This window comes from Apteryx rowi, unplaced genomic scaffold (genome assembly GCF_003343035.1).
Source record: "Apteryx rowi isolate R43461 unplaced genomic scaffold, aptRow1 scaffold_47, whole genome shotgun sequence".
In the NCBI taxonomy this organism is placed as follows: Eukaryota; Metazoa; Chordata; class Aves; order Apterygiformes; family Apterygidae; genus Apteryx; species Apteryx rowi.
In genome coordinates, this window is record NW_020450727.1 from 1,238,763 (window position 1) to 1,251,115 (window position 12,353).

The 12,353-nt window shown below is 43.9% G+C and overlaps 1 protein-coding gene across 1 annotated transcript in view; it reads right to left on the reverse strand.

Moving 5' to 3' along the window:
* LOC112972013 (unconventional myosin-X-like) overlaps positions 1-12,353 on the reverse strand; it is a 91,484-nt gene that overhangs the window by 60,639 nt on the left and 18,492 nt on the right. The window contains 6 exon segments of the mRNA XM_026078013.1: positions 3,108-3,226; positions 5,320-5,449; positions 6,832-6,935; positions 8,614-8,698; positions 9,346-9,359; positions 10,529-10,653. Coding sequence (XP_025933798.1) covers positions 3,108-3,226; positions 5,320-5,449; positions 6,832-6,935; positions 8,614-8,698; positions 9,346-9,359; positions 10,529-10,653 — 577 coding nt within the window.

Below are 12,353 nucleotides of genomic sequence, written 5' to 3' on the forward strand. Positions count from 1 at the left end.
TCCAGAGAAGAGAACATTTTAAAGCACAGGCTCACAGGCTTTTTCTGGGCATTTCTTGTCTCCATCAGATGGACTGTCTTATTGCTTCGGCATGAGGATGCCCTCAGGGCCACCCCTCTGGGAGCAGAAATGCTCTGCTAGCCAAGTCAGCATGGCTACACAGTGAGTTGGACTCATTTTCCAGGAACAGGACCTCCCCATCCAGCTGTAAACGAACAAAGCTGCTTTCCCCACAATATGGCTCAAATGAGATTCTCAAAGGCTCCTTTCATCCTCCCAGCCCTGCCCGCCTTCAGCCCAGTTCATCCATTCAAAGCACTGAAATGTCAAAGCTCCGACGGCCAACAAGCCTGTTACACAATGAGAAATTCCTGGCAGCACTCTCACCGTGTTCCTGCAATGACAAGCGGGAATAGGTGGACACAGCACTCGAGGGCTTAAGCAGGAGCAGTCTTTACACAGGAGCAGTCTTTATAGGTCCAATGTTTAGTGCAATGGGTTTAGCCAGCGATGAAGGCTCAGAAGTAGCATCCACTTGCCATAAGAGCTTTCTTTGTAGCTGTCCTAGTGCTGGGCCTCACTGGACCGTGAGAAGTCAGCGCAGGGTCTAACAAGTGGGAAGATTAGGAGTAGCTAAACCACGAAGGAAAGTTCTGTTCAGGAGACTCTTGTATGCCCTCCAACTGCGCACCGTTGCTCCGAGCTGCACAGCACATCTCCGGCATGCTTTGTTACCATCATCGTGCACTGCTACAGCACGGGATGTCTTATTTAGGACAGACAGTCAGGGGAGAAGAGGAACTGTGGTACTGGATTTGGGGATACATAGACTGTAGGCTGAGAAACTATTGTCACAACAGCAGTATTGCAGGGAAAGGTCAGGTGGTGACAGCAGATCACAGCCTATGGCAAAACTATACTATTTCTTAAAGGCAAAGCTTAGTTTGTGATTTATTACCAGATATGTAATATCTTGTGTCCTCAGCAAGAAAAGAAGCTACTACTCTGCTGTAATGAGCACAGGTGAGGCTTCAGCTTGAATACTGTGTCCAATTACGGGCACCCTACTTCATGAAAGATGTGGAAAAACTGGAGAAAACAGCTGAAAAAGAAGAGGTTCAGAAAATTACTTGTGAGGAAACTCTGAAAGAACTGGATTGTTCAGTTTAGAATAGAGAACACCAAGTGGGATACTTCACTTAAACAGAAGCTTATTCTAAGGTGGACAGCTGGGACAGCAAAAGAAATTTAAATATGAGGATAATCTTTTCAGCTACAGAATCTACTGCCTCTGGCACTGGAGCAAGATACTTAAAGAGGCCATGAAATCCCTTCCATGGGAAATTTCAGGAAAGGTTAGACAGATATGTGTCAGAGAGAGCCCAGAAACACTGGTTTCTCCACCAAGGCAGGGGTTGGGTTGATAATCCACTGCAGGCCATGCCAGCCCAAGATTTCCATTACAGATGTTCATTTTGCTATGATATGATGCTTATTCCATCTAGTAATATTATCCCTTCTTTCCCAATGTCTTTCACTTCATTAATGACAGAAGATTTTCTACAGTGTTATCTATGCATGGACCTAAAACACCAAGAGTGCTCTCAAGTGATCAGTGACACCATTAAGCTTAAAGTTATGCTTTAAGCATAAAGCACATCACTGTAATGAACCACAGAGAAATGTAATAGATAAGCAGGACTGGCTCAAGCATGCAGTACAGACCTTCAGCAGATGAGAACTGCATATCAGTTTGTTTGGTCCTCTTCTGCTGTTGTACAGATACACAAACAAGCTGCTGTGGGGTAACAACCTACCATCTGCTAGATGTTTTGTGGTAACTGTGTGTAAGCTTTTATCTTCTAGTAAATAAAGCATAACTTGGGAGCTCTGCAGGCTAAAAACATGCACACATGCAATTACCACAAACATTTGATGAGCTCTCTGGTACACACACACAAAAGTTTTTGTGTGTGATTATGAGCATGACCAATTCCTTGAGACTGAAGATGATTTGAAACGAACATTGTGCATTGCCCTCTGCAAGTGAACTCCTGCCCTGTAAGCCTAAAAAGCAGAAGAGGCAACGGTGGGACCTGAACTACCAAATGAGGACAAAAGACTTGAGGAAACAGCTGAGCACCTAGGAGGTGTAACAGGAAATCCTGAACTTTAGTGACAGTAGAAGAGAGAAGACAGAGGGCCTGGAGATGCAGAGGAGGCAGAAGCAGCAGTGCCCAGTAGCAGACTGGAAGAGGGCATAGTGCCAGAGCAGATGGCACTACCTAAGTGCTACCAGACTCTATTGTAGAGCTGCTCTTACATTAAAACTGTACCTTAAGGGGGACAGATAAGATTTAAGTCAGAAGTTGACATGATACCTGCGTATCACAAGTGCATTGGCCTCTAACATTTTGGGACACTTTAGTGTCAGTCACACACACAACACCCAGAGTTCAGGCCTTGTGTTGCAACACAAGGCAATGCCACCACCTGCCTGGCTCAGACACAGCTCTTGCAAGAAGACAAGTAGACCCAATCAGGCCAGCTATTTTGAGTCTCCTCTGTGGCTGGTGAAGTAGCACAAATAAGGGTGTGTATCATCATTACAGTGGGCCACCAGTAGAAGAGCCCTGTACTAGCTGCCAGCTGACTGTATCATTAGCCATATCTAAGGCAAATTGCTGCCATGACTGACTTGGAATATATCATGTATTAAAAGCTATATCCAAGTACTGACTGTATATCTTACAGAAGTGTAACAAACAACACTGAGCCAGAGATTGGTCAGGCTAAGACTGATGCAGAGCTTCCAGCAGGTTGTGTCCGCTCCTCTTCATTGCAGTCATTAAGTTTGCTCTGCCCAGCAGAAGTCAGGACCTCCGAGCTCCAACACCCAGCCCAGTCATGGCCTGGAATCCCAGTGCTTGCATATGGTGTCCAAGCTCAGCGTCGTCCTTGCCGTTTCCCCAGTTTGTGGTGCTCTGGCTTTGACAAGAATTACTCTYTCTTCACCTGCCCCTTGTACTCCCAAAGCACACACAGACATCACATCTGCCCCATGCTGATGGGGAGAGGTAGCTGCACAGAAGCAGCCCAGCACTTACCTGCTCCACGGTGAGAGGGGAGCTGATCTCTTCCCCACGCAGAATCATGGACCTCTGAGTCAGTACTTCAGAGAGCTGGAAGGCATCTAAGCCCAGGAGGTCGCTGGCAATGTTCAGCACTAGGAGAGAAGGACAGACTTTTTCTCCTGCATGGACTCTCATCACTCACGTGGCATCCACACTCTGCAGCTCAGGGAGGAAATCTCAGGGACTCCTCTAAGATAAGTGTCAAAGCCTCAGCAGAAAGAGCACTGCCCTTTACTTTAATTCTCTTTAGCATGCCCAGAGCTGTGAGCGAACACATCCAGTCCAAAGCAGGGTCAGCACCTGTTATGTGCTGCAGCTTAAGTCAGCCTTTCCGCTGACAACAGGAAGAGCAAAACACTGTCTAAAGCTCAGCACCAGCACAATATTTATTGAAAGAGATATGTTTTGCTAAAGGCACAGTAGTGCAGTCTGAGCATGGATAGCTAAGCTTGGATGCATCCAGATGATCCTGGAGGGGTACTGTATCTGAACACATTCATCCAACCACAATTTCTCACACTTAAACAGTATTTGTACTGATGGCTGGCATAAGGCAATGGTCCAGGTGCAATCTTTGGCTTAGGAAATCTCTAAACTGCTGATTGCTGGAGGCTAGCAAGACGTATCTGATCAATCTGTATGAACTCCATTTCCCACATGCTGGCAGAAACATGCTGAACTAGCTGCTATCTGGGCTGGATGAGCTTTTTGTAAAAGACAAAAGATACAAAATGAACACAGATACGGAAGTGTAAGAAAACAGCAAGACAAGACTGTTCAGCAAGGCAATAGTAATCTCATCCCTTTGTCAGATTCTTCTGTAAACAAAACCAAAAGATAGTTTAAAGGAGGAACACATAGACAAGGTGTGAACTGGAGTTTGCAAATGCTTTCAGGGAAATCTTCCCAAGAACAAAAGGTAACTTCTGTCAAAAGAGATATCATACTCATTTGACATTACACAGGACCACACTCAAGAGTATTAGCTATATACATTCATGAGATGAACCACTATATCTCATTCTTATTATTTATATTCCAGCAGTGATTATGAGACCCCAAGCAGGATGAGAACCATGCACCATAAACACATAGGGCCTCTTCTTCAAACAACTTCCAATTCAGTTTAAGATTAGACATACACAATTGCATACAAGCATGTTACAAAAAGGAAAAGGGAGAAGGCTGGAGAGGATGAGTACTAACAAGGACAGAGGCTCCCAGTCAGAGGTAAGCAATGTGCATAGCTCAAGTGCTCCAAAACTCCTCTACTACATTTTTAATTATTCCATGTACAAAAATCTATCTGCCTGAYGCTACAGATTATTTCAACATCACTATATCTATAAAGTCAAACTGTATAATATGCAAAATACATAATAATCAATACCTAGCAAGTGACAGAAACATAGTGTACAGTGCCTACCTTTGATGTACTTTAGACCCACAAAAGGAAGATGAGTATTACTAGACACTTAGGCAGGTAAATTAACTGTTTGCCATTTCTACTATATTTTTCTCATATAGATTTTTGTTTTAAATAAAAGCATCTGGCTGTGTGAGAGCTGGCAGACCACTAGTTAATCCTGTCACTGAAAGAGATTTCAGTTGTGCTGAATGATCAGACCACACTGAACCACAGGCATCAGGAGACCTGGTGCAATGAGGTGATAACAGGTTTGCAAAAGGGGGTCATCAATAAGAGATGCAGTTAACTTGAGTCATGGAGCACTTGTGATAAATATTTATTGTTTCTGTTTGTTTAGAGATTCACTTTACCAGACCAGCTCAGACTGGATATCTGTAACAGAGTGGACACTATCAGATGCTTCAGAGGAAGATATATGAAAGTCTTTAATGGACTACTCTTACCTAAAACTCCTGCGTCTCCTATTTCTTCCTGCTCTTTCAATGCAAATCACAGAGAAACTGTGAATCTGTGGACTCAGACCTAGAGTATGCAGGAGAACAAACCAAGCACAGGGCCACGGCCCAGCTAAACCATGCTGGTGCTCTGGAGCCATGCATCCCGCAGCAACGCTTTTGCAGAGTTAAACTGCTGGGAATCTGCTGGCAAAGGCACTATGGGCTGGAATATCAGAGGGATAAAGGATGATAGAATGAGCTTTGCTGGGGGTTTTATGGGGCTGTGCATTGTCTACCAAGTTAGTAAGGTCCCACTTACCTGCTTTCGTTGTAATCTGGGCCCCTCCAGCTGTCATAAATTCAATGTTTCCCAGATGAAGCGTGCCAGAAAGAAGTTTGAAGATGTCTCGGATCTCTTCAGTGCTGAAGTCCATCACCTTCATGGCAGTCTGTGCAAAACCATACAGCCAGTGTTGGCTATATGTACAACCACAGTACAATGCAACCACAACATTCATGCCCAGCCCACATAAAAGGTAAAAGCCAGAACTGCGGTCACCAGGAATCAAAATTAAAAATTGRGGAGGGTGCAGCCCCTCTCTCAGCTATGCATCTGTCAATGCTCTTTACTGTCTCCCATTCTCTCCTTTCATTTGCATTATGCCCATCTAAGACAGGTGGGTATTTGCCCTGTCCTCAGGTTGGACTTTGCTGCTGTTGCTGCCTGTCCTTCGCAGGAGGAATGTGTCTGTGCCTGTATGGAGCAATCATTCCTGATAGCTGGCAATACAGGTTACGGATGTCATTGGACTGTTTCCACCTTCTGTCTTATTGTCTTCCCTGAAGGACAGGTCTATATTTCACCCTTAGTTTACTTTAGCTCAGAACAGTAAAGATGTATGCAGCACAATTTAAAGTCAGGCTTTCAGTGTTAACTGCTAGAGGGTTAGAAACAGAAGGTTACCAGGTAACACACAAGTGTGGCACAAGCCTGCCTGACCAATACGTTCTCTCTGTTTTAGTGCATCTTACCCAGTTTTCTAGGGTATAAATCAACTTTGAGAGCCAGAACGTAGTTTTCATGCATTTGTTGTATCAGTGGAGCACTCTGGTGTTCTAGTTCCCTTCTTTCCCCCAGGTTTCTCCTCGGCTGAGGTATAAATGTCATGTTGCCATTGAAAACTTCTATACAGGAGACACTTCCTTCCCTTAGTTCACATTTTATAAGCGGGAGCTATTGAAATCCTAAGTTAACTGTTCTCACCTCATCAATCTCATTTTTACCTACATTATTAAAACCCTCAGGGCTGTAGTACATCACTTATCAAACAAAGACGAATYGTATATTCATCCTGAAAACCCATAACCTCTGGTAAAGTGCCACATGTCTATAGAAACCYATGTGGTATTTAAGAATATATGCCATTTGCACAGCTTTACCAGAACATTTCTGGAGAACACTACCTTAAGGCCAAACTGCTCCCTTCTAAAGATCAATGTGAGGTTTCCTGGATCAAGCCGCCATGGATGGCTCCCCCTCACAGGAATTACCATGGGGAGGGGGCGAAGTTCATGCTCCCCAAATCTCCATCATTCTAAATTATTATTAATCCTTGACTACTTCCCAAACTCTTCTATTCCTGTATGTTAACAACACTCTTCAAGCCCTGCTTATACTTCAAGCCCAGATACAGTTGAATTTCAGACTCATTGCACAGCCAGAGTTTGGCTTAGAGCAAATAGATTCAAACTGTGAGATTTAGATCCTGCAACATGTTTAGCCCACGGGACTGTGCCAAAGAAGCTCAGGAGGAGCTAGGGCAGGACTCACCATGACCTTACTGAACATCTCTACGTCGTTCAGGTTCTCATCGTTCACACAGCCAGACTGGTTCAGGTAGTGATAGCTCTCCGGCTCAGAGAGGTAGAGGCTATCTACAACAGAGGATGAGGAGGTCAGGAGAGAGAAAGACAGCAATTTATTTAGCAGTCAGTCTTTTTCTTCTAGGATCTTGGTCCCCCAAAACAGTGGGTACCTTCACCATAGAGGCAGTTCATCTGAACAGATTCCATATCCCTCAGTAGCCAGACCTGGACAGTGAAATGCCCTGGGGAAGGGGAGGGAGTGGGTGGGTGGTGACAGAGCCTGCAGATGGTTCACAATGGGATTCAGAACAGTCCAATTCCAAGGTGACTGTAGAGTCACAGAAGCATTTTTCAATACTGAGTTGACTCAGCAAAAAAATAGAAGATAAAATTCAGTCTTCTGAAATACACAGAAAAAGTCTTAACTGTATACACACACAGTAATGGGCTCTAAACTAGATATCACCACTTGAGAGAGAGAGAGAGAGTTCAGAGAGCCACAATATAGAGGTCTCTCAAAAAATCAGCTCAGTGCTCAGCAGCAGTCAAAAAAACAAATAATAGAAACTGCTAGGAGAAGGAACAAGGACAAAACACAAAACCAGAATTACATCAGTGTACATATCTTTGGCACACCCACATCTTGAATATTATCTGCAGGCTTGGTCTGCCATTTCAAAAAAGATAGAGAAAAACTAAAAGAGCTATGAAGAAAGAAGACAAGGATGATCAAGAGACACCAACACATTACAGATGGGGAAGGTGAAGTGGCCTAGGACACCAGCTTGGAAAGGGAGATGGGGAAGAACAGCAGAGATCTGAAGAACCACCTGCTTCCTACGCTTTCCCCAAGTACCTGCTCATCATGGTCCCCACCACCTCCCTTTGCATTAGATGGACCTTTGAACTGGCCCATGTGGTCATTTGTACACGAACTCCCTGGAGCTGAAGCCTCACTCTTCACGCTTTTCACTGTGTCAGGCCCACTGCTTCCATCTGACTATTTTAGCGCACACAGAACACAGACAATAAAAAAATCCTTAGTTCCTCAAAACCAAAATAGAACTGCAACATGTTCCTGCTGGCCTATCTGACCTCCTCAGCAGACTGTTGGTGCTCAGCAGCATCAGGTGCAGGCACACACAGTTGTTCTTAAGGGGGATGCTGTGCTGCAAAGCAGACTCCTCCAAGGCTTGCAACTGCTGCTTTCTCTGCATGCCCTTCCCCAGGCCCACCTTGCCCTTCCCCACATACAGAGCTAAATCCTTTGTGCAGGTACTAGACATGTTTCGACTCTAGTCCTGTCTCTTCATCCCTGGTCTTTCTAATTGCTATCTCTCCTGTTACCTACACTGAAGGTTTGTTGCAAAAGTATGTCTGTCAGTCCAACCTTTGAACTCCTCTACCAGCTTCCATCAGCATCTGAATCAAGACTTTATCCTTTCTTTGCCTCTAGCCCATTTCATTACCTTGTTTCTCTATATCCCCTCTTTGCTTTGCACAGACTTTTCCCTCCAACTCAGAATACCTGAAATGCCTTTTGCATGTAGTATTTTTGTCATTCTCAGCTTCTTCCCCCCATCTTCCCTTTCTGTGTTTTCCACAAAATCACCACATGGCCGTCAAGGAAAAGCTTGATATCAAGCACCAGAAATATCCATGGTCCAGTTGACTTACACCTGCCACGGCTTCACTTGCTGGCCTGGAAAGAGGACTGAGAAAGCAATATTCCAGAAAATGAAGTTACCTTTCTGCTCCCCACTCACACCAGCTAGCAGAGCATAAAAGATGTGGTAATTCCTCTCTCCAGGGTTCTGGTGTACCACCCTGTTCTGAAACAGAATGCAGAAGTAGCCAGTAGAAAGAGATTGCACTTGCAATTGCAAAGACAAAGAGAGGACTAGGATACAGGTAAATCACTAGGGCCAAAGCACAAGGATGCTTCTTCCAGCTTAGTGATGGTGATGTCTTAGTGATGGTAAGCTCTGCAGCAGGACCCTGTTTTATGTGGCTGCACACCTAAGTGCATGTGAACTTCTCTGAACTCATTTAGAGAGTGCACAGGGAGAAAATGAACCCTGTCAGTTCTGCCCCTGTTCCTCAGTGAGCTGCTGAATCCAAAATACACTAAATCAGAGCAGGGACTGCTGCATTTGGAGTTTTCCCCTTGCAAACCTCTCACTGAGGTTTCAGGTGCCTGTTCTCGCTCCCTTTCCCCTCAGTAAACAGCCTTTTTCTTTTTGGAGTCAGTGTTTGCCCAGTGTTTGTCAAAGGCAGAAGGACAAGTTTTGATATATACAGAACAAATATTGTTCCTCTACCTCCCTCCTTCCTTGGGACAGCTGCAGTAGTGACACCTAAAAAGCTAATGCAGCTCCCTGTGATGGAGGCACCATCACCCAGTAGAGGAGAGTGGGTGCTGCTCCCCCATAGCTATGGGGAGAGGGCTCACCCAGCAGACAGTGGAGATGATACCTACCTTTTCCAGCAAATCTGAACAACAGGTTAAGGAGAAAACATTGAAGTGACACACAGATTTCCTGACAACTGGCAAAGAATCTTCTGCATACATTGGAATGCATCCAGTAACAGCTACAAATCATTAAATAACTCACACTTTCGAAAGGAGACAAAGAATAGTCCCAAATATCATCTCAGATTCTCCTCTCTCCTTCTTGTCCAGGGAGCTACTATGTGCCAAAGAGATATTTAAAAGGGGAGGGTCAGATCCGGCACAGATCTACACAACAGTGGGGTAATCTAAGGAAGGATGAGCCACATCAGGGCCACCTAGAGACATTAGAGAGGCTGCTCTCATCTGAAAGTCTATATTTCACACAGCAAGTCTTGCATCAGTTCTCATTGATTCGGGAAGAGACAGCTATCTTTAATCTGCTCACAGCACAAAGAGCAGAGACCAAACAATCAAAGCCTGTTATTTACAACAGAAGTAAATTAATCTGGCTGCTGCTCCAGTGGAAATTGGTATGGTTTCAGTGATCAGCAGCTTTGAACATCAGCATCAAGCAGTGTAGCTAGGGCAGCTTTAGCTGCCTCATGTAGACAGAAGATATGTCAGAGCTTCTGAGAGAGGGGCATGTGCGCATACAGGGAAGACAATGGTTGAGGCACAACAGAATTTGACTATATCCAATCTTCCCTGTCCTTGATCAGGGTTTCAAAGTTCACTGGAGATGGGGCAGCCCAAAACAGGGAGTTGTAATTGGCCCTCTACATCCAAATATTGTGCAGGATATGTTGACTCTTAGCTTGGTCTCACTTTTCTAAATTGTGAATTCATTGACAGATCTAACATAAGGGTATGATCTGCTGGAAAAAAAACAGGATGCAATAAATACATGAGGGATCTGCCCAAGTAGCAGATTCTAGGGATTTAAGTATTAAGTGTTGTGATTGCCAAATTTAAAAGTCAAACTATGTCCCTACCTAATGCCTAGCCATGAGTTTTCCAGAGATGCAGAGGGTAGGTGCTGTAGATCCACAAAACAAAAACTTCTTCCCCCTTTAAGTAAGTTGCAAATTTGCCCACAGTTATAAACTGGCTTTGAGGAGACTGCAATGGGGGATTTCCTGACCCACTTTGAGCTCCTCCTCATCTTCAATCATTCCATCCATTTTTGGTCCACCGTAGGAAAGGATACAATCAGTGACTCGCCCTCCCTGGATGTGTCCATGCTGAGAGAAATGCAGCTGGATGAACTTGCCAAAGCGGCTGGAGTTGTTGTTATAAACTGTCTTGGCATTCCCAAAGGCCTCCAGAATAGGGCTGCAGAAACAAGACAATCACGATATGATTGATGACGTGATACCATTGCAACAAAACCAGGACCTGGCCTTTTGCCGTTTGCACAACATGCACTGCTGTGTAAGATTAATTTGTCACAGCACCAGACTGGACAAGCAGGAAGAGCTGAAGGGCAAGGAAGGATAGCAAGAGCAATTTAACACACTATTAGTCAAATTTTAAACATTTGGGATTGGAGTTAATTAAATCAGACCCTGATCAGTATGGGCAGCTGGTGTTTGCACTGTCTAGGGCATTCCCCACCAATGTGGCTTCTGGGAATTAAAGGCAGCAAGACCCATACAGGTTGTGTGCTTAGTACAGCAGCATCCAATGAAATGGGCTTTTCGTTTTTCAGGTATAAAAACATCAGGCATTTGGGGCAAACACTCTGTAGCTTTAGACCACATACTTCATTTCTGCTTCCACCTTTGAAAGTGTATAAGCCATCTCCTAAAACTGCAGGTAAACATTTCCACTTTAACAGGCAACTGTAGTAATACACTAATTTGTTTGGTACTGAAAAGATCATACCGGAACACACAAACCTTTGTTGTTACTTAAATTTTGCTTAGGTTGATACAAGCCGGATAGTTTCCAAGCAGAGGGAATACACACACACACATATCATATATTTGAAAACATCTTTCTAAGAGAGCCACATTATCCTTTCCAACTCAGGAAAAATATTATGAAAAAAAAAAATCATATTAACTTCAGACTGGTAATGAGTTAAAGAACTCACTCATTATTTCATTTTTAAAGTAACTTCCCCAGTCAACTTCCTGCCTTCAGCAGGTTCCTACAACATGGGAAGTAGTGAGTTAAAATGCAGTTTGGTTCTAGTTCCACAATACGACATCAAGGAAAAATCCACACCATTCAAACTGACACACTGAATTCAGGATTAAAATATTTGTTTTTGCATTTCAACAAATTTTAAAATAATCTGAAAGCCTGACAAGCAAGGATTCACAGCCATCCTACAAGAGTGGCCTGTGTGTGTCAATTTTAATTCTGTAACTATATAGAGTTTTTAACAAAAGTGAAGTTATTGCCCTGAGAAATACCATTGTTTTAAAAGTCTCCATCTATCTACTGTGCAGTTCCACTTAAGACAGAGGCAGATACAGGATTATCCAAAAGTTACCAAATAATTATAACAAATTATAACATGACATGACTAGTAACGACTACAGATACCCCTGGAGTTTGCTGAAAATATCAGGCTGGTTCCACTTTGCTTGTGTTAGCTAAGCGAGAGTGGTGGCTGTGGGAAAGGCCCAACAATCTTCTAGAAACCTCAGGCAGTACTTTCCTAATTTCTCTCCTGAAAACATCACTTTAAGCAAACAACACGTTAGAACCATAGAAAACCGAGTCACAGAAATTTGTGTGCACAGAACAGGAGATAAGTTCCTTGCCCTGGAGAAACGGAAACCCAAGATCCACACCTCTTAGGCAAGTATATAAGTAATGCCATTATGCAGGAGCATCCCGCTGAGCTCGCCAATGCCATGAAGCAGCAAAAATTAATGGGAACAACCAGGAAGAGGGAGGACAGAGTTAAGTTTTATGACCATCAGAGTTGCAGTGAGAGTGCAGTAACCAGGCAGGCAATCTTTATGGCTCCAAATAACATTAAATGAGATAACCAAAGCACAAGGAAATATCTTTACAAT